Genomic DNA, 22,871 nt, shown 5'->3' on the forward strand with positions numbered 1-22,871 from the left:
CTCAGTTATATTAACAAGGAATAAATATGTCTGTGTTAGGAATTAGACAGATGAAATAAGCTAGTTGAGTTAGTATGTGTGAATTCTAGACTATAAGAATATATTGACCTGGAGATTACAGGGTTTTCCCACTATCTAAAAGGTCCTGTTTGGTATGATTGGTAGGTTGCTTTTGGGTTCTCTTAATAGTATATTGTCCTTTTTTCTTTTTTAGTCCTGAGATAAAGGTCTTTTTAAATAATGTGTACATATAGCTTACTAAAAAATGTTTCTACTAAGGGACTTAATTCTCTGTTGAGGTTGACTTTATTAATAGTACGTATAATAGTTTGATTTTCAAGTTCTATGACTTAAGACTGATTTCACATTATAGTGGAAATGGCTACTCACTGTCTCCAGGACCAGGTACTGAGGGAATAAGTGGACTATATTTGAAGAATACATATCCCATTGAAAAACCAATTCCTGGCAGGCTTAGCCATTGTGTGTAGGTATATTAGCGATAGCACAGCGCTTGGGCATTCGCCTTTCACACGGCCAACCCGAGTTCGATTCCTCTGCCCCTCTCGGAGAGCCCGGCAAGCTACCGAGAGTATCGAGCCCTCGAGGCAGAGCCTGGCAAGCTACCCGTGCGTATTGGATATGCCAAAAACAGTAACAATAAGTCTCTCAATGAGAGACGTTACTGGTGCCCGCTCGAACAAATCGATGAGCAAGGGGGTGACAGTGACAGTGATTTTATATTATATAATTATGTATAATTTATATATATAATATATTATCATGCTGCCACATCAACTGGATATTTTCCCCCCTAAGGGAAACAATTCAAATTGATATGCACTCCTTGATTTGCCCATGTTGGTGCATGAAAATTAGTTTTAATGTACTATTCACAAATTAAACTATCTTTTGGCAGAGTACTACCAGTTTGTAATATCTGTAGTGTTTCCAGTTCGAGTTAAATTTGATCCCCCCCACCACCACTCTTTTATTTTCTCCCTTTGTCATTACTGATTGCCCGTGGTCACGCACACTTGGTTGTGCTTGCATGTTTTGGAGTACACTTTTAAAATAATATTTCCATTAAATAAGGGTAATGTAGTTCTATAGATTTAGGATATGATTGTTTAGCAGTTTTCCAAGTGTGTAAATAAAATAACTTGATAATTGATTATAGATTAGGAATTGTAAGTTTCCTTTTCGTTTGCTTGTGAAATCTGTACTTTTTTTTTTTTTTTTTTTTTTTTTTTTTGCTTTTTGGGTCACACCTGGCGATGCACAGGGGTCACTCCTGGCTCTGCACTCAGGAATCACCCTGGCAGTGCTCAGGGGACCATATGGGATGCTGGGATTTGAACCCGGGTCGGCCGCGTGCAAGGCAAACGCCCTACCCGCTGTGCTATCTCTCCAGCCCCCGAAATCTGTACTTTTAAGTTAAAGAAATAAGATAATTTGGGTCAAGGAATGTAGTTACCATCTTGTTCATAAAATTTTTTTCAAGTGTTTTTTTAAAGTGTCTTTTAAGAAGTGGTTTCAAAATTTAATATGTGTAGTCACCTAAAAATGCTGGACAAATAATTGGCGTTGATAGTCAAGTCAGCCTAAAAATTTTACTGTTATCTTTTTGTAAGTCATACCCTGGTTTTTAGTTGAAGTCATTATTTGTAAGATTAATTATAACAACTGGATCCAAAACTTAAAAACTGAAGTTTAGATAAGAGGTTTCCAAACTTTTGGCAGGCCTACAACTTTTTTTAAATTAAAAAAAAATTTTTTTTTAAGAGTCTCATTCCTCCCCAGCTACTTTTAAGGATCATTCTAATGCCCCCTATGGTGGTATCACCCATTTTGGGAAGGGCTGTTTTCTTAATGAACAATTAATTGAATGCAATCTACTTAGTGGTACACTGCTTTTTGGCCAGGATAAATTTATTCAGGAAAGTAGATTTTTCTTTAAATCTTTTGCTGGCTGTGCAAAAATTTTTTTAATCGTGATGTTACTGGACTGACAGATTTCTTTTAAATTGGTTTGTAACAGACTTTGCTTGCCTGGAACAGTAGTTGAAAAGTTGTGGTAGGGAGATGTTTTCTTTTTTAACCTGCTACTGGTTCTATCAAGTTTTTCCACATGTCTAATCTATGGTTAGAATCTTAAATGCTGTTACCTGACCTGACTTGGAAGCAAAAGATGTATAGAAGTTGAAAAGTTAGTAAGTTTTTATTAGCAGGGCTTTATGATAAATGAAATAATTGACATGTACATATTTGCATACTATGTACATTTTTACATAGATGTGAGAAGTTAGATTTGTGGCAGTTTCTTGGGGAATGCAATTTGAAGATGATTTTAAATGCTTGTAGTAATTTGCTGTATTTAGGGCTGGTGGTTGTAAACTGCTCCCAGTGTTTTTGTAAAAGTATAATTAAGTGGTTTGGGGATAAGGGTATAGGGAGTGAGTCTGTCTTTGAAGTTTTTCATACACTAGATGAATACCACATGTAGAAGTGAGGAACCAGTTGGTTGGGGATATTTTTTAGATCAACTGTGGAGGTTTCCAATTGGAGTTTTCATTTCTCTGTGCACAAAGTGCTGACATAGAAATTCTTATCTGAGCTACTGAAAGTATATCAGTGTCAAACATTAGTTTTGTCTACAAAAGTAGATACTAAATGTTACATAGAAAACATTGCACTCTTTAGATTCATAAATTCAATCATTTTTTTTCTGTCACTTTGCATGTTTTAGTTTTTTGTTTGTTTTGTTTTTGGGTCGTGCCCAGTGGTTCTAGAAGTTTTACTGATTCTATGCTTAGGGATCACTCCTGGCTAGGTTCAGGGAACCATACTGGGTGCCAAATTTTAAACTCCAGTTTGACATATGCAAGACAAATACCCTACCACTGTATTGTCATTCTGCCGTCATCTTTTTCCTTAAGGTTTGTTTAGTATTTAATTCCAACTATTAATTTTTTAGATGGTAGCAGAATGCAGATTTATGTTATTCTAACTTCTATTTATACTATCTGTGATCTTAGTAAAAGTAATAAAAAACTGTCACTAATTTTGTATCTTACATTTGTCCTCTGTAAGTCAGTATTCTTAACCTTAATTCTTCTATAAACTTGCCTGGATTCTGATTAGAGTACTGGTGAGTCTTTCCCGACAGAATGAGAAATAGCTTGAGAATAGATGTCTAGTCTAAAGTATCTATTTAGATCAGGAGTTACTCATGAGGTGCAGTGATTATAAATAAAATGGTATTGCTGGTAAGTGGAAGCCAGGAAATACTAAAATTGATTGAGTCTTTCAGGTAAGAATATTTGCTTGGAAAAGCCTTGGCTTACCCTAACCTAAACTAAAGCCTTGGGTTTTTTTTTCTTTTCTTTATTCTTTTAATCTTTAGGGCCATTGTGCTCCAAATTTCTCTAGAAAGTTCTCTGTAGCCTTCTCTTTGCCTCTCAAACCTAGTACACTCTTTCTCTGCAGCAGCAGGATCACTTTCACCTTAACATTCTGCTCTGAGTGTCCTTTATAATTAAGGAAGTATTATATTCTGGTCATAGACCATTCCTGACACAAGCCTTTCCAAAGACTTTGTTCCTTTAGTTATAGCGTTATCTTTATTGCTTTTATTTGTCTAGTTTCCAATTCCATTGCTTTGTTTTGTTTTGATCTCTCAGCTTTCATCAGCTTTGTAACATCCATTTAGAATTTATGAATTCCTTTTGGAATTTATTATTCTTAGTGTATACTGGGTATGTTACTTTTTCTTCTTTGTGCTTACTTACTGTATTCTGTCTTTTCCCTGACAATGTTCCCTTCTGTGCAGCTCTCTTAAGTGATGTTTCTCTGCATTGCACTTTCCACTGCTGAACTGAGAGTGGTACCTGTCTGTGTTCCTTATTGTTTTAACCATTCTTTCCAGAATTTCAAAATTAAGCTCTCATATTGTTGAATTGTACCACCTTCTATCCCTCTTTATTTCAGTCATCTACCCAACCAACTTGACTGAGTCATCCTTCCTCTTAACAGTCTTAGCTCCTGGTTTGTTATTTGTACTCCTGTAATGGTTCTTGGTGGTTTCGATGACCATGTAGTGCAGTGTTGCTCACGTGTGTTGTCTGGTTCAGTGATGTTTGTTACTAGTATGATTTGCAGTAAGGATTTTGTGCCAGAACGTAAATCACCTGTATCATTAGGTTCTCTATTTAGCTTACTGGGGTTTTTTGTAACAAGGTATTTGATGAAGGGAATGGTATGCTGATTTATAACTTGGCATAATCTCTTGTGGTGATGTGGTCTGCCATATTGACTAACCTTCCTATAGAGCTGTATTTCTCTTAAGTGGGTGATACTGCGCTCTGGGAGTACTGGAACAATCCTTAGGTAGAAGCCTCCCTGCAGTTGAGGTGGTGGGCATTTTCTTTTTGCTTAAAGAATGTAGGTTTACATGGGAGCAATGAGTAAGGGTTATTTTTTCCCCCCTTTCCTCCGTAATGGGTGAGGAGTAGGCCAAAGAAAGTTAAGAAATCTGATGATAGAAAGGGAGAATATTTTTCAATATGCCTGTGTTTTTTTACCTTCTCCTTCGAATGAATTCTGGTATTCTAAGATAATTTCAGCTGGTTCATTTATTCACTTAGATATTATTCCCTTTTACTTCCAAGAATAATACTAGTCATTCTTGATGTTGCATTGTTTTTCCCTTTTTACAGAATCTTTCATAAGCTGCAGACATTTTTCCCGACTTGAAAAAAAATAAAAACTTCCTCTTACCCTCCTACCAACCAGTTTGTTTCTCTGTACGGCTGACGGACCTACAATAACTGTTTCTGTGTATTATTTTCCTCCTTTTCTTTTGAACCCCTTAGAACCACTATTTATAAATTTCTAGTCCTTGTCTCGACCACTAAGTAGCTTTTGGCACAGTTGCTAAAACAGTTTTTTCACTTCACTTTTAGGATACCATGTAGGTAGCAGGCTTTCTACATATCTCACTGGCTATTCTGTTTTTCTCCTTGAATTTTTCTGTCATCTCTGTGACCTTTGGAGTAATTGAAAGTTTAGACCTGAGGCCTCCCTAATTTTACTTCTTTTAAGTTTTCCTAAATACACATTCTCTAATTATTCATACTGAAAAACCTTGCTGTTTTATCTTCTCATAGTCAAATACTGCCTACAAATTATGTCCGCTCGCCCTTGAAAATAATAACCCCAAACATAATCATTCCTCACTATAGCCATACCATTCTGAGTCTTTTTTCCTGGATACTACTGTAAAGTCTTTGAGCTGATCCTCCTGTTCACACCATTGTTCCCCTTAAAACTTATTATCAGTATAATACCCACACAATCTTACTGATGCAGTGTATCTTGTAACTTATTTTCCACTTGGTGTTTACTTTTTAATTAAAAGTACATCCCCTACTTGTTTGGATCTTTCCTTTTACAACCTACTACTTTGCTTACTCATCTATTTATCCATGCTTACTTTTTAATTTTTTCCTCCGTTTGTTCAGGCTTTTTTTCTTTTAGCACAGTTTGTACTTAAATACATTTTTTAACCTCCTTTAGACTTAAGACATCATTTTCTCAAATTCCGATCCTACTCCCCTAACTAAAATCCTTTGTTGGTTGCCTTAGACTTAAGGATTAGTCTTTGTTATCACTTAACATTATACTCGCATTTTCCCCCTTCTTTTTCATGATTACCTGGAATGTGTCTTTAGAGCAATGGGAATTTTTGCCTGTTTCCTTCACTGTTTATTTTCCCTATTGCGCAGAAGCATAGTACATAGTGGGTTGATAGCAACATAGTTTGTTGCGTTGATGCCTTTCAGTCTTACTAGTTCATGTAGATCATTTTCAGTAAAGGCATACTGTTTTCTACGATTAAAATGCTTAAAATACTATTTTAGACTATAGCAGAGATAGATTCATTTGTGACTCCTGTTAGTAAACATTTCTACATTGTGATATTTTTCTAAACTTTTTTTACTCGGTGTTTGGCATGTAATTATTGTCTAAAGTAACATTTGTTTACTTGATTGCTGTTTCCCTCCCTCCCTCCTGTCCTGATTTTTGTATTTTGTGTCACTGTATTTTATTTTTAATTCACCCAGAACCATATCTAGAAAATAGAGGTGCCTAATAAAAATTTGTTGAGTGAATGAATGTTCTACAGTTGAACTGCCTTTGTTTCCCTCCATCTAACTTATTTCTCTACCCCCTTAAGGGATGATACCTGAAAGAGAAATGCTGTGCAAAATGGTGAACACTTTTTATTTACCTTATTCTGATTTCTTTATTTCTGTTCTATCTGAGAACTATATTTCCATGTAGACCTATACTATGATGGGTACTTTTAGCCTTCCTGAATCATTGGTCATTCAGTACATTTTTAGTGTCTTCTTCCTTCTAAAACTGGAGTAGAACTTTTGTGATGATAGAAATGTTTTTCACCTGTGCCATCCAGTATGGCAAGCACCAATTGCATGTGACTACCATATTGTTAGTTAATAGCTACCATGTTGGATAGTACAGTTCTAGAAATGTGTGCCTTCTTATATTGCAGTAAACTTATTAACATTGTCTAATTGCTGAAGCCAGCCACCTCCTAGCTATTGTCATTAATTTATCTTCCAGTTCTAGGTGATAGAAAACCCTGGGGAGAGAGCTTAGTCATTAGTGTTTTTTTTTTTTTAAATTTTAGATCAGAGTCATTGGAATGCTCTAGTTACCAGTTTTAAGGATCCTTGTTACAAGATTGGAAATCTTTGTAGTTAAATATGTTTTAAAAGACATACATATAATGAGACTACATTTTGGTTTGGGCTGGAGTGATAGCACAGCGGGTGGGGCGTTTGCCTTGCATGCAGCCGACCCAGGTTCGATTTCCTCCATCCCTCTTGGAGAGCCAGGCAAGCTACCGAGAGTATCCCACCCCCGAGGCAGAGCCTGGCAAGCTACCTGTGGCATATTCAATATGCCAAAACCAGTAACAACAAGCTTCACAACAGAGACATTACTGATGCCCACTCAAGCAAATTGATGGGACTACAGTGCTACAGTTTGGTTTAGTATATACCTGGTTGTTCTTTGTAGATGGTATTTTCCTCAAGTAATTTATTTTCACATATTTAGCTTCATTTTTCACAGAATCTGTTTTTGAAGATGCGGATGTGGGTGTATTACCTCAATAGTTTGTTAATCTACTTCAAGGGTTCCCCAAATTATATGACCTGCCTTTCCTTTTCCAGGGATGTGGGGGGGGGGGTGAGAGGATGGGGAGAGGCAACAACCCAAACACTCATAGCCCTCCTAGAAATCTGCTTTAAGTGAACAAAGTGTCTCCCCAGTTATATCTGAGGCTACTACCCAGCCTTCACCACGAGAAACACATACTTAAACCCTTTTTGTTTCTGGTTTTCTCATATACAGATTTAATGTTTTGCTCCATTGCCTAGATTTAATACCATAGTATTAACCTATCTTTGAAAATTAGGCATCTTGTCACTACTAGCACTAGTTAGGTGTATAGAAAATAATGGAGTATGTCATCATTAGAATCTTAGAAATATTTAAAAAATTACTTTACTATGATAACTGTTCAGGAGAGCAGCTTTTTGGTCATTTTTGATAGCATTTCTAAAAATTGCTAACCCTTCTCTTGCATTATTTGTAGCATTGACTGTGAAATTGTTTTTACCTGTGGTGGGTGGTAAGTTTGATTTGAAAGGGTATGTGACTAGAGTTAAACAGAGGTTTGAGTTTTAGCAGAGCAGTTTATTAGCTGTAGACTTCTTAACTTATTCTAGTCATTTTTTTTTTATCTAATAATTCAGGAGAATGTTATCTAAGAGATTGCTGGATAAGTTCTAAAGTCCTGTAAAGAGACCTTTGAGATAGTGTAGAAGGTAACACACCTGCCTTGCAGATGATCATTTTGATCATTTAATATTTTTGTGTGTAGTGCCAGGGATTGAACGAAGGGCCTCATACATTCAAGGCAAATGGTTGTAAAAAGTGTCATTTAAGGGGGTTGGAGCAGTAGCACAGCAGGAAGGGCGTTTGCATTGCATGCGGCCAACCTGGGTTCGATTACCAGCATCCCATATGGTTCTCTGAGCACTGCCAGGGGTGATTCCTGAGTGCAGAGCCAGGAGTAACCCCTGTGCATTGCCGGGTATGACCCAAAAAGAAAAAAAAAATCATTGAAGACAATAGAAGTGATTTAATCAGAAATCTTGCATTACTTTGTGATACAGTTAATTCATAGGTCACTGCCACCTTAATAGAATAACAATTTAATGATAATGTTGATTATGTTACTAAAATAGGAAATTTATTAGTAAAGTTAAGTAATACTACATTTTTCATATTTATATAAATATGATTTCCTTGCTTTTAAAATAAACATGTGGTCTATTTTCAAAGAATACATTCCCCTTTTAAAAGTATTTTTAGCCTTGAAGTATTGAATAGCTGAGTATTTTCCAGGTTTCTTTTCGTTTCATAGACCGGTTGACTTAAATGTTTAAAACAGTTTTTCACAACTGTTTATCAATTTGACTTTTATAGTAGGGCTAAATGATTCATTTTCTTATATATGAATGGCATATCCATATCCAGTATGCACGGGTAGCTTGCCAGGCTCTGCCAAGCAGGCTCGATACTCTAGGTAGCTTGCCGGGCTCTCGAGAGGGGCGGAGGAATCGAACTCGGGTCGGCCAAATTGGATATGCCAAAAACAGTGACAATAAATCTCTCAACGAGAGACGTTACTGGTGCCCGCTCGAACAAATCGATGAGCAATGGGATGACAGTGACAGTGGTATATGAATGATAAATTTTTATATACATTTTGTGTATATATACAGCATCTTTAAAAGTATTTAGATACTTCACATATCTGTGGAATTTTTTTGGGGGGGGGTACCTTTTTTTTTTTTTTAAATTGAATCACCATGAGGGTACAGTTACAGATTTAGGCGGGTACCTATTTTTATTCTTTTCAAATAGGTACACAGTAACCTACTGGCACCGCCTCCCAGTGATTTGCCTTGGTTTCCTCTCAGTTCTTCCTGCTGTACTCTTGCCTTGCCTTTCATGGTTCCCTTTTTCATACAGACATTAGGATTGAATTTACAGCTTAAATCATAGCTCCAGTTACACTAGTGGCTTGCCATTGCACTTTGAGTTTTATATTGCACCCTTCCTGGTCTGGTGCCCACCTCTATGGTTCCTGACTTCTTGGTTTCACTGGTGACCTTTACCAAACAACTCATCCCTTCCATTGTACTTATTATTAGTATTAGTATTAGTGTTACTATTAGTGTTGTAAACCATGACATCCCATTTTAAAAAATTCCCTTGCAGTAGAATGTAGTCATAATTAGATATAACCTTGACTCTTCCAGTGTTACTGTGATACCAGGTGCTGGTATTATAGGTGCTGGATCAGGGAAGATTGCTGAAAGGACTGGGTGCATGCTTTGTACCTGGGAGCCCCCTGTTCAGTCCATCGCACCTCATGGTCTCGGAGTGATCACTGAGCACAAAGCCAGGATGTTGCTCAAAAACAAACAGAAAGGGGGTTTAGATATTTGTTCATTGGATGAACATATTTTCCAGTTAATGGATGTTTTTAAAAAATTCAGTTCATGCTGATGGATATTCAGGTAATTTCTAGCTTTTTCTCTACAGATACTTTACCAAGTGGAGGCATCTTGACTCCTTCTGTGACTATGACTGCAAAATTCTTTTATAAGAGAGGTTTTTAAGTCAAAGAGAATTTATTCTTACATTTATTAGACAGTGCCAACTTTACCTTCAAAAAGTTTCTTCTAGCTTAACTATGTCCTTGGAGGCAGTATCTATTTATTAGTCTGTTTTTAATCTTGTTTGATATGCAAAAAAAAAAAAAACCAAGAGTTTAGACACGTATTTATGCTTACTTTCTAGCTTTTTCTAAAATGATGGTTAGTGATTCCCCTGCTGTTTTCTTCAGTTCTTTTGTGACTGTAATCCTTTCATAATAAATAATATACCTCATATTTCTTGTAAAAATATTTTATACATGTGGAATTAAGTTTTATATGGACAAATTACATCTGAAGTTTTTCTTTCTGTTTTTACACTTTCAACTATTACTTACATTGAACTATTTTTTTTTTTTCCCTTTTTGGGTCACACCCGGCTATGCTCAGGGGTTGCTCCTGGCTCTGCAGTCAGAAATCACTCCTGACGGTGCTCAGGGGAACATATGAGGTGCTGGGAATCGAGCCCGAGTTGGCCACATGCAAGGCAAATGCCCTACCCTCTGTGCTGTCGCTCCAGCCCCACATTGGACTATCTTCATGGTTTTATAAGATAAACTTATAGTTACTGTCACTGTCACTGTCATCCCGTTGCTCATGGATTTGCTCGTGCGGGCACCAGTAACGTCTCCATTGTAAGACTTGGTGTTACTGGTTTTGGCATATTGAATATGCCACAGGTAGCTTGCTGGGCTCTCCAAGAGAGACGGAAGAATCGAACCCTGGTCGGCCACATGCAAGGCGAACACCCTATCCACTGAATTATCGGTCCAGCCCCACATTGGACTATCTTGCGTGGTTTTATAAGATAAACTTATAATGTCTGTTTTTTTATTTTTGCAGATGAATATTTGACAAATACAAGTTTAATCCTAATACAGTAAAGGATGAAAAATATTTTAGTATCTCCTAATTCTGTTAAGCAGTTTAACTTTTTCTAGTAATTGAAGTGTCACCCTTGTCTAAATTGTGTAAGGATGCATTATAATTATTACTCTCTTATTTCTACTCCAATAATATAGTTCTTTTGCGTTTATAACCGACTGGTATCTTTATACAATACAAAACTTTCTACTCAAGGGTAAAACATATGGGCTGAAGCAGTAGTACAGCAGACTGGGGCATTTGTCTTGTAAGTGGAAACCCTGATACTATCCCTGATAACCCCATATAGTTCCCTGACATAGGGTAGCCAAAAACCAATTTTTTAAAAAAATCTCCACTTAATTTTGTGTTGTATTGCTATTAGGAAAGATCCCTATGGTTATATTTTTTAGTCTCTTTAGTAATACATTTATATGTATTTTAATGGTAATGTTTAAAACTTCATTAATCTATGACAAAAAACCTTATGAAACTGTAAGTTCCTTTAAAAATGGGTGTAAAAGTGTTTCTAGAATCTCAGAAGTTTGTTTCCAGTTTGAAAACATTTAGCTGATAGTTATTTTGTGAATTCGGAGAAACAGGTTTTCAGTGTCAATAAATAATGGAAACACAGTTTCTGATATTGTTACATATTTTTTTGTTCTCTTAAGTAGACCTTGGTTAAGTCTTTTCAAGAAGATGGGAATATTTTCTCAAATTTGACCCAGTTTGCACAAAACAAGAACTTCGGGAGGTATCTTCATTTTATTTGCTTTAAGCATACAAAGATTGTCTTCAGTTAAAGTTTTAGAACTTTTTTTTTTCCAGAAATGCTCAAATCTAGCTAATTTTTATTTGAGACATCATGAGTAACAATAGTGATGATACGATTTTATGCATACAGTGTTCCAGTACTACACTCTACTGGAGTGTCCCTTCTCTTCACTGTTGTCTCATTGTCATCCCACACACCCCCGTCAGACATCCTTGGGCTCAGTTCTTTTTTTATTTTACTTTTTAAGTGAAAAATTTTTTTCACTGTAGAAGTATATGTAATAGGGTAGCAAGAATCCTTGTAGTTAACTAAGCAGATCAAAAGATGGAATTCTTAAACATTGTGTTTTGGGATCTCTCCTGGTGGGGTTTGGGGGACCATATGGGATGCTGACATGCAAGGCAAACACTGTCCGCTGTACTGTCTCTCTGAACCCAACAGATGGAATTTTTATGTAATTGCTTTTTTTTAAAAACCACACAAATACATTAATGACTTGAAGTCATCTTTAATAGGCTTTATCATTTTATTCCTTTTGCCCTTTAGCGGCTGCTGATATGTATTCTTCATACTTTGACTTACCTAAGCAATATGAAGTGGTTTTATTTTTAACTTTGGTAGAGTATGTTCAGAAGTTATTTTTTTAAAAAAGTGGCTTTGTTGATGAAGCCTATACAGTATATACTTTGAAATTCTTGCATTTAAAAATACTTTGTTGTTTGTGCGGTGAAAACATGGTTAAGGTGACAGCTGGATTGGGGGACTGGGTTTCTTCCTAGTATATTTCTCAAAGTGTGGCCTGTGTACTATTTGCTATATCATAGAATATTCATTAAAAATGCAAATTTGGGCCAGGGTCATGTGGCTTATTGTTAGAGACATAAGCTTTTCATGAGTGAGTGCAGCTTTGGGCTGGATCCCAGCAAACACATAATCTTGCCTTATTGCCAGAAATACTTTCCCCCACTTTGCATTACACATAATTTTGTCTTATAATATTGTTGACTAGTCAACTTTATATATCCATAACCTAGTCAACTTTAGGTGTCAAGTGAGCTTTTAGGGCAGGACTTTAGAATTGTTTTCCAGCTTAATTAAACGTATTTACATTCCTTTCTGTATAGATAGAAATCAAACGCACACCTAAATGTTATCAACTATGTTCTTGATATTGGCAAACCTTGTATGCTTATTTGTAGTGCCAGGTAAAATTTAGTAGGACTATCTGGAGGCTGTGAACCCTTACACTGTAATCATTTGCAGATAATTCATTGTAGGATCCAGTATTTTTCTGGATTTTACACGGTAAATCCAAAAAGTAGACAAAATAAAATGCTTAAGATAATTTAATGGGGTTAAAATTTTTATATTGCCTAGAGCATAATCTAGTTAGGAATGCCTTGAATTGTGATGGAAGGTCACTTTAAAAATTGCTTTTAATTTGTGCTGCAAATTTTATTTAAAAGATAATTTTGTTTCTTATTTAAAATAACTTTAAATGTATTGTCTGATCCTGTCACTGGTATCTGTTAATGTTTTTCTGTTTTGTTTTTGGACTGCATCTAGCAGTGCTCAGGGCTACTCCTAGATCTGTTCTTGGAGGCCACTTCTGGTAGTGCTTAGGGACCATATGGTGCTGGGGATTAAACCTGGGTCTCTTGCATGCAAAGAATGGTGCGCTAGTCCATTGAACTAGTTCTCTGGCCTTTAAATGACATTGGTTGACTAGTATAATAAAAATTTGGTGTTTTAAAAAAATCACGTGGAATCTCTACTGTCCAAACATGATCTATGAGTTTTTCAGTGGAACTTAAAAAGGGGGAAAGCACCTTTCTGCACTAAGGGGAGTCTCTCCACCCCGCTGGAATGCATTTATTAGTAGAATGGTTTCAGCTTTTTTGCCTTCATAATTCTTTTTAACACCTTAGATACCTATAACTTAACATTAGATATTGCTTTAAGGGAGTTTTCCTTAGAATTTTACCCTTGAGAAGCTTTGGTGATTTGGTCTGGAAGTTTGTTAGGTTTTTTTAAAAATTATATAATATATGGTAGCCTGTGGGGCTTTTTGTGCATTCTGTGGTGTTTATTTAAAGCCATTCAAATATTGTATATATATAAAATCAAAATAAGTTTAAATTCTAATGATTTGATTCACTGTTTTAGGATATTTGAAGTTTACCATACAACTGTTCTGAAAATTTTGCGTGGACAATGGCTACTCAAGGTTTGTTTCATTAAGTCTTATGTTACCAAATAGGGACTCTGCTTAATTGCCATTAATCCAGTCCAGCTCAGATCCTCTGGCTGTCCTGTCTCCCTGCTCCCTTTTTGCTTCATTTTCTGCTTACTTCGCCTAATGATTTGGTAAAATAACAATTAATCCACCTACAGGAATCTAGTCTAGGAGACTGCTTCTAAAGCCTGAATGTTGTACCATTCTTCCACTGAGTCAGTGGGTAACTTAGGTAGTCCCCTAAGAGTATAGCTGATACCTCATGACAAAGCTCATCCTAATTACATTCTATTATTCTTGGCTCTCTTCCAGATTTGACTTCTAAAAATATCCCAGTAGGTCATAATCACAGACTTTTTAAAAATTAAGGTAATGTTTCCATGGTAGTAATGCTAAATGCTGTTTGATTTTTATAGCTGATTTGATGGAGCTGGACATGGCCATGGAGCCAGACAGAAAAGCAGCTGTGAGTCACTGGCAGCAGCAGTCTTACTTGGACTCTGGAATCCATTCTGGTGCTACCACCACAGCGCCTTCTCTCAGTGGGAAAGGCAATCCTGAAGAAGAAGATGTGGATACCACCCAGGTGCTGTACGAGTGGGAACAGGGGTTTTCTCAGTCCTTCACTCAAGAACAAGTAGCTGGTAAGTGAAAATACAGTTTGAAGAATTAAGTAGTTATTTTCATAATAATTTGTGTATAATAGCTCATATAAAATGGTGTAGTTAGTGATGGCACTATAACCTTTACGATTAATAGTATTAAGGTTAATGATGATTTTTTTTTTTCTCCCCAGATATTGATGGACAGTATGCAATGACTCGAGCTCAGAGAGTCCGAGCTGCCATGTTCCCTGAGACGCTAGATGAGGGCATGCAGATCCCCTCAACACAGTTTGATGCTGCTCATCCTACTAATGTCCAGCGATTGGCTGAACCATCACAGATGCTCAAACATGCTGTTGTAAATTTGATTAATTATCAGGATGATGCAGAACTTGCCACACGAGCAATCCCTGAACTGACAAAACTGCTAAACGATGAGGACCAGGTAAGCAGTGGCATGGCTAGCTTTTAAGTTTGCTGTGTAAGCAATCTCTCAGGGAAATAATTTCAGAATGTCTGCCTAGCATCAATATTTGAAAACTAATGATGTCTCTTAATTCTTTTACATTATAGGTGGTTGTTAATAAGGCTGCAGTTATGGTCCATCAGCTTTCTAAAAAGGAGGCTTCCAGACACGCCATCATGCGTTCTCCTCAGATGGTGTCTGCTATCGTACGCACCATGCAGAATACAAATGATGTGGAAACAGCTCGCTGCACTGCTGGGACCTTGCACAACCTTTCTCATCATCGTGAGGGCTTGTTGGCCATCTTTAAGTCTGGAGGTATTCCTGCCCTCGTGAAGATGCTTGGGTAAGGAAACATGGTCACAATGCTCAAAGCAAAGAAGTAGAGTACAATTTCAACATTTCTGATTAGCTCTTTTTCTTCTTCTTAGTTCACCAGTGGATTCAGTATTATTTTATGCCATTACAACTCTGCACAACCTTTTATTACACCAAGAAGGGGCTAAAATGGCAGTACGCTTAGCTGGTGGGCTGCAGAAAATGGTTGCCTTGCTCAACAAAACAAATGTTAAGTTCCTGGCTATTACAACAGACTGCCTTCAGATTTTAGCTTACGGCAATCAAGAAAGCAAGGTAAAAGCATTCATTGTTTGCAGGTGGTGGTCATGGAATGTTGGTAATCTCCAATGTCATGTCATTCTGTGAACTCTTAGAAATTTAATATATCTCTAATGTCTATCTTAGAAAAAAAAATGAACATCTTTATTTGCATATAAAACACAGTGCTGTCTGCACTCTTCTCTCATTGAACCATTTATTTTGAAGGTTTATGGGGAGACCTTTTGGAGGAAGTAATAGTTGAGTTCATATCAAGGTTGAGAAGGGATTGACGAGAAAGTGATCGGTGAGGAAATAGCATCTTTGAAAGCTCTGCAGCAGGAGGAGAAGAACATAGTAAATGTTGGAAATTTAAGTAGTATTAAAAATGAGCGGGGGAGGAAGTTTTGAGGTGAGACTTGAAACTGAGAGAGTGAGACAGGCAGGGCAGGTCCTTGAAGGACTTTGGGTAGAACATGTAAGACATGTTAGAACAGTCAAAGGCTGGTATGAAGTGATAGTTAAAATTTTAGAAAATCTGGGTGGAGTTGGGAGGTGATTATGTTGAGGAAGGGCAAACGTGATTATTTCATGCTCTCTTTTTGGGAGGTGGGGTTTCACCTGATGTGCTCAGGGGCTATTTCTGATTATGCTCAGGGGACCATTTAGTGACAGATACTGAACCTGGCTGGTCTTCTATGTGCAAAGCATGGACTCGAAATGATTGACATATATCCCTGGCCTCTCTAAGAAAATAGGAGTCAAGCCATTAGGAACTTGAAGTGCTCGTTCTGGTTCAGTTTTCAACACATCAGTTTTCATGTAACTTCATATCTGAGTGTCACTGTTGTTTACCAAATAACTCATTGTTCTTCTTTTCCTATAGTCAGGATGGGAAGGAAAATTGAGACCAGAGTTGTGATATATTCTTGGGATAACTGGTATGCCTGAATTTGAGTAGAATATTAAAGAAAGATATTAAAAGCCCCACTCCCCTCTTCACCTCCCCCCCAAAAACAAAAGAGCTCCCATATTTGGGGGTTTGAAGGAAGGAGGATCCTATGGGTAGAGGTGGAGAAATACATTTAAGTCAATAGCAAGCTGGCTGAAATTTGTATAGTTTGTAACACAGCTTTTCTTAGGTCAAGATTCCAAGACTAACTCTCTATATATTCATCTTTCTAGCTCATCATTCTCGCCAGTGGTGGACCTCAAGCTTTAGTAAATATAATGAGGACATACACTTACGAGAAACTACTGTGGACCACAAGCAGAGTCCTGAAGGTGCTGTCAGTCTGCTCTAGTAATAAGCCCGCTATTGTAGAGGCTGGTAAGTTTCTGTTTGTTCTGTTTCCTTGAGTGCAGCATCTACAGATCTAATTAGATTGCCTCTCTTAGGAAAAGGATGTCATCTCACAGGATGAAAGTAGATCGCCTTAATTAGTTTTAAACAAAATCTCTTTCAAGCAAGTATATGTTTTGTTTTTGGACAAATTCAAGATTTGCTATGCAAACACACTTCTGAGATATATATGAAATTACATTATAACCAGATCTAAGTACAGTATAGCTAGCAAGGGAGTTTCCTGGCTCTTTAATGAATGCTCAGAAATAGTGCTTTGTCCTAATACTTTCTATTTTTAGTGTATATATGGTATTATGTTCCATTTAAATATTTTCAGTGAAACAACCTCTATGTGTCAGTTTGTCATGTACTTGTTAGTGGCAGAAAAAAGGAATGAAACGCCTATACCAGGATCCTTTGTGTTACTATAGTTACTCTTTACCCAGTATTATTTTCCTTTATACCCACCCACCTAATAATACATGAACTTTCAAACCAAGCTTTAAAATTGGAAGAGGAAAAATATTGAGACATTTTATAGAAGAAAACATTGGGAGTAAGATGTATGGTTGATAACACCTATTTTTTCCTGCTTGTTGAGAATAATTTTACCCAAGAATCTATGGAAGAGAGGACAGTTATATTGCCCAGTGCAGTTGCTGGCGATGAAGCAATGGGCACATAAACAGGAGATTGTATAGAAAGAGGATGTGAGTTCTGCTAGTTACTCCATTAAAAACCTGGGATGTTTATGAAAAATACGGATTTTCAGACTTGTTTATTAGAATCTGGGAGTGTTAAAATTTGGGTCAGTTAGGTAGCTGGATAACCTGAGGATAATTTAGGAAGCTGATAACCAGAATATTGGTAGTGGCTACAAATCTCTGATACTGAAGCACAGGGGAAGATGGGGCTAGAAATGTGAAAATATTTTTTCTCCTCTATAGAGGTGAGGATTGCAGGGAAGAGAGTTGGGAAGGTACCTTTCAAGTCCTCCGCCTAGAATTTTTACCCAAGCATTCTGAATTAGATTTAAGTTTTTAAAGCTAATTAAAGCAGCTAATTAGTAAAGTGGAAAGAGAAAGGGTGAAAGTAGCTCTATTTAGACTAGTTATGAGTCTCATGTAGGTCACTGTCTTACAAGCTAGAGTTGCCCTGTATGTAGAGGGAACCAGATAGAGATGTTTGTTGTCTATTGGAAGAGGGAGCCTTAAGATTGTGGTCTACTTAAGAAGGAAAGGTACAGAGGCAGGAGCAATAACCAGCATTATTTGCCTTGCACAAAGCCAACCTGGGTTTGATCCCTGGCACCCCATGTGGTCCCCTAAGCCTGCCAGTAGTGCTTTCTGAGAACAGCTGGGTGTGGCCGAAAAACAAAAAAGGACAGGGTATCATGAGTCATATTGCAAATAGACCTAACCAAACTAAGAATGAATGAGGAACAAGGCAAAATATCTCACTACATTCAGAAGTGATTTCAGTTTGAGAGATTAGTGTTGTTAAGCCAGTAAGCAGAGAATTCAGCTTCCAGTTGAGACTCCTGGCAGTAAAAGTGTCTCTTACTAGCATCCTAAATGATAAATGGAAGAGTGAAATCTTTGGAGCAGATTGGAATCAGTTTTTAGTACTACATCTGTGCTGGCATTTTGAGTAATTCTTAGCACAGGAACTCTCATAGTTCTAGGATTTTGCTCAGAAGTCACCTTCACACTGAAATGACATAATTACTTAAAAACATAGCTTTTGTCTCTTTTTTTTTTTTATGGCAGTCAACTATATACTTTTAGTTACGTATTTATTTTCTTTCTTCTACTAGAAAGAAACTCGATCTAACTAATTCAAAATGGCCTGGTACTAAATATATATTTTTGGAATGCATGAATGGATTAGAGGAAAGAGTGAGGATAATGAATGCTTTTTCCATATAGGAAAGGAACAGTTAGATATTTGACAAGCTTTTTTACTAGTGAGGAGAACTGGAGAAAAGAGGGAATCTGATCACTAACACCCTAGAAAATGAAAGAAAGAAGGCTGGAAAGTATTTAGATGGAGGGATATACTTTGGAAATAGAGACCCTTAGACACTTGAAAAAACAATTCTGATAGAAATGACCGGCTAATGAGCTAATAATGACCATTGCCATGGACCCTTTTTTAATCTTGTAGGTGGAATGCAGGCTTTAGGACTTCACCTGACGGATCCAAGTCAGCGTCTTGTTCAAAACTGTCTTTGGACTCTTAGGAATCTTTCAGATGCAGCAACTAAACAGGTAAAATTCTGAGAAAGACCAGTGTCTTGGTAAAAATGAGCATAAAGATGAGGTAAAGATAGTAAAGACGAGCATATACTAAGCACCTGTTTCTGTCCCAATAGGAAGGAATGGAAGGTCTTCTTGGGACCCTTGTGCAGCTTCTGGGCTCAGATGATATAAATGTGGTGACCTGTGCAGCTGGAATTCTTTCTAATCTCACTTGCAATAATTACAAGAATAAGATGATGGTGTGCCAAGTGGGTGGTATAGAGGCTCTTGTGCGTACTGTCCTTCGTGCGGGTGATAGAGAGGACATCACTGAACCTGCCATTTGTGCTCTTCGTCATTTGACCAGCCGACACCAGGAAGCAGAGATGGCTCAAAATGCTGTTCGTCTTCACTATGGACTACCAGTTGTGGTTAAGCTTCTACATCCACCATCCCATTGGCCTCTGATCAAGGTAACTTGTGAAAGTTGTAGATGATTATAGAGTTGAAAATGAACCATCTTTAACTATAGTATAGGAAGGTTGCATAGACACAAGGAATTGATGAGAAGGAATTAATATGGCTGAAGTAGGAATGAAGTTGTAAAGTATTTGTGCAGTCAGTGTAATTCTAAAGTGATTCCAGTAGATTTAATGTGGTGAAAGTTTTAGGCTAAGAAAATTACACTGTTGTAATTTTCTGTAATTACTCTGTTGTAATTATGCCTGTACTTTATCCTTATTTTATTTCTTTAGGCTACTGTTGGATTGATTCGGAATCTTGCCCTTTGTCCAGCAAATCATGCACCTTTGCGTGAGCAGGGTGCCATTCCACGACTAGTTCAGTTGCTGGTCCGTGCACATCAGGATACCCAGCGCCGCACATCCATGGGTGGAACCCAACAGCAGTTTGTGGTAGGTAAACCTTGACTGACAGAATGTAGCACATAAATCCGTAAGACTCTGAACTGTTTTGGTTATTGATTTCTTTGCTCCTGCTTTCTAATTGTTAGTGACTTAAAAACCTGCGATTTGTGTGGCTGCAAAGAAGATAGCATTGATTTAGTCTTTACTGACATGTCCTTTGCATCATCACTGAATTGTATTTGGTTGTAATTAAAAGCTGTAGGTTAGGCACTTCATAAGGTGCTCCAATTTAATCCATATGAAGGTCGCCATAATAAAGCCATGATTTGAACCCAGAGCTTCCCGTCCTCCACTGCAACATGAATTTTGCCTATAACTGTTTAATACACCTTTTTAAAACTACTTCTAACTAGTTCGCAGGTTCTCATTTCTCTTTCTCTACATAAAGAAAAAAATATGTGTGTGTATACAGACACACATAATTATATATATCATAATCATAACAGTTTAATATAATTGGAGGTGGCAAGGAGAAGATGAGTTTTTCTCCTAGCAGCTCTAGAATTTTAGCAGTGTGTATATATTTAGTTGTATATGTGTGTGCACACACATAAACTTATGTTTTCTTTAAATATGGGAGCCCACACCACACTCATCGGTCAGGAATTGCTCTTGGCAGGCACAGGGGATGCTGGGAACTGAACCTAGGGCAGTTGTGTACAAGACAAGTGCCCTGCCAGTTTCAGTCCTAAAAAATTAATTTATTTGAAATATATAAAAACACTTATGATTTCCTCAGAATTTAAAATTCAGATGTCAGGGAAGTAGGTCATACTAGAAAACAAAAATTACATACTCCTAGAAAAGATTTTAGTAATCTTTCTGCTAATTGTTCTGTTTTATAATTGCGTATATGCTTGTTACGTAGTAGCTTCGGTGTTCTTAATTCATTACTTTTTATTAAACTGACCATTTTCTATTAGGTGGCTTAATAAAATACAACAGGTACCTTATATTTTAAACCTCTTTAGGAAGAAAGGAGTTTCCTTGTCTCCTTATAAAAATAAAGTTCTTCATAAAAGTAGCAGAATCAGCATTTAAAAAAAAATTTTTTTTCAATATGGTTGAAGATTACCATAATTTTCTTTTTCCTTGAAGGCTATCATAATCATAACAGTTTAATAATTGGAGGAGGCGAAGAATAAATTTTTTTTTTTGGCAGCTCAGAATTTTAGCTGTCTGTGATAAAATTTTGCTAATACTAGTTTTTACCAGAATACACTTAGATGTACAAAAAGAGAGGGTGTAAAAAATACAAAGGCTGCACAGAGCGGGTGATGTGATGTGTTCACGGGCTCTCATATGGTCTCTCTCTCTCTCTCTCTCTCTCTCTCTCTCTCTCTCCACCTCTTTGTCTCTGCTTCTGTCTTTTCTCTTGCTTCTGTGTCTTCTCTCCCACTTCTGTGTCTTCTCCCCTACTTCTCTTACAGTTTTAGTTTATATAACAATCACATAGGGTGGTGACACAAAGGTGGGTTAAACATTAACAAATCAGCAAAGAGGGGTAAGACCCCTCCTCCAGGAGATTACTCCAGGAGATTAACAAAATCTCATCTAAGGAGATTACTCCAGATTACTAGCAGATCTGCTCAAGGGCGGTATCCCATCCAGGGTGTGTCACTTTCTGCTTTCTTCAGCTAGTAATCCACTTAATTAGTTATAGTAAATTTACTTCTATTATTTCTAGCAATGTCATTCTGTATGAGCACAGTAAGAGATATATCATACTTAAAGTTTGGTTCTTCCTGAGGACATCTCACTATATTTTCTAGACCACAATCCTCAGGCCTGGTTAGTCTTCCTAAACCCAGCAGGGTCCTAGTCTCGTCGTTACTTTTGGATCATGACAGCATTTGTCAATGATCATGCTCTCAACTTATTGTGGTGCTTTGGCCTGACCCATTTCCATGCCAGGGTATCTCACAGCTTGCCCTGGGTCCATTCTGTCCCTCGTTGGGACCCTGCTTTTGGGGTGCTAGGAACTAAGGGCAGCTGAGTTCAGAAAGCAGATGCCCAGGAGTAAGTATTATTGGAGTCAATCAGCTCCCAAGTTACAAAGCATAATATTAACTGTCTTCCTGTGTTCATACAGAAAGGACATTGCTTTAAGGTAAACTAAGTTCCCTGCGGCAAGGCTGAAAGGACAAACCCAATGTTATCCTACAGGAGGGAACTTGTGAAAGAAAAATATTGAATTTTGAGATTACGTTCCCATCTTTATGTGTGCCCTTTTATTTATCCAAAATGAATGACATCCTTACTATAAAAAAGTTCTAGGGCTGTAAAGATAGTACAGTGGGTAAGGCTTGCATACAGCCAACTTGTGTAGTAACCCCAACACATCCAGGCTTGCCCGCATTGATCACTGAGCACAAAGCCAGAAGTAAGTCCTGAACACAGCTGGATGTAGCCCCCCACCCCCTTCTGTTTTCCTTAAAATTCAGAAGTCTGTACAAGCTGTACTTTGCTGCACTCAGCACTGTGTATTGTGGGTGGGAGTTGGACTTGTGATTAGTGCTGTCATGTGGCACACAATAATTTTAAGTTCATGGAAACCTTCATTTGAACAGATTCCAAATTATGGGAAGTTTACATAATGTGTATAAATGCATTTGAATTATTGTTACTTGGAACAAAACAAAACTTTCCAAGTTCTCTGAAGAGAGGAATATCCCAATACTACTTGTTTAAAATTACACGTTTTCTTTTGATAGGAGGGAGTCCGCATGGAAGAAATAGTTGAAGGTTGCACTGGAGCCCTTCACATCCTAGCTCGGGATGTTCACAACCGAATTGTAATCAGAGGATTAAATACCATTCCATTGTTTGTGCAGGTATGTTGATTTCAATGGAAGTTTTCTAGATCCTAGCTGTTTAAAACTGGAGGGCCAGTTTATATATTTTGACATTAAAGTTTTGTTCTACCATTTCATATTAGCATTTTTAAAATTACAGCACCTGTCCCCTAATATTATATTTTTGTAGTGAATTTTATT

The 22,871-nt window shown here is 37.2% G+C and overlaps 1 protein-coding gene across 2 annotated transcripts in view; it reads left to right on the forward strand.

The window, feature by feature from the left end:
* Nucleotides 1-22,871, forward strand: part of CTNNB1 (catenin beta 1) — a 31,329-nt gene that overhangs the window by 4,328 nt on the left and 4,130 nt on the right. For both annotated transcript variants that reach the window (XM_055135783.1, XM_004614548.2), the window contains exons 2-11: nucleotides 13,627-13,687; nucleotides 14,113-14,340; nucleotides 14,493-14,746; nucleotides 14,875-15,113; nucleotides 15,199-15,400; nucleotides 16,550-16,694; nucleotides 18,876-18,979; nucleotides 19,084-19,422; nucleotides 19,705-19,863; nucleotides 22,590-22,709. In XM_055135783.1, coding sequence (XP_054991758.1) covers nucleotides 13,675-13,687; nucleotides 14,113-14,340; nucleotides 14,493-14,746; nucleotides 14,875-15,113; nucleotides 15,199-15,400; nucleotides 16,550-16,694; nucleotides 18,876-18,979; nucleotides 19,084-19,422; nucleotides 19,705-19,863; nucleotides 22,590-22,709 — 1,803 coding nt within the window. In that variant the 5' untranslated portion in view covers nucleotides 13,627-13,674. The remainder of the gene's footprint in view (nucleotides 1-13,626; nucleotides 13,688-14,112; nucleotides 14,341-14,492; nucleotides 14,747-14,874; nucleotides 15,114-15,198; nucleotides 15,401-16,549; nucleotides 16,695-18,875; nucleotides 18,980-19,083; nucleotides 19,423-19,704; nucleotides 19,864-22,589; nucleotides 22,710-22,871) is intronic.

This window comes from Sorex araneus, chromosome 4 (genome assembly GCF_027595985.1).
Source record: "Sorex araneus isolate mSorAra2 chromosome 4, mSorAra2.pri, whole genome shotgun sequence".
Classification (NCBI taxonomy): Eukaryota; Metazoa; Chordata; class Mammalia; order Eulipotyphla; family Soricidae; genus Sorex; species Sorex araneus.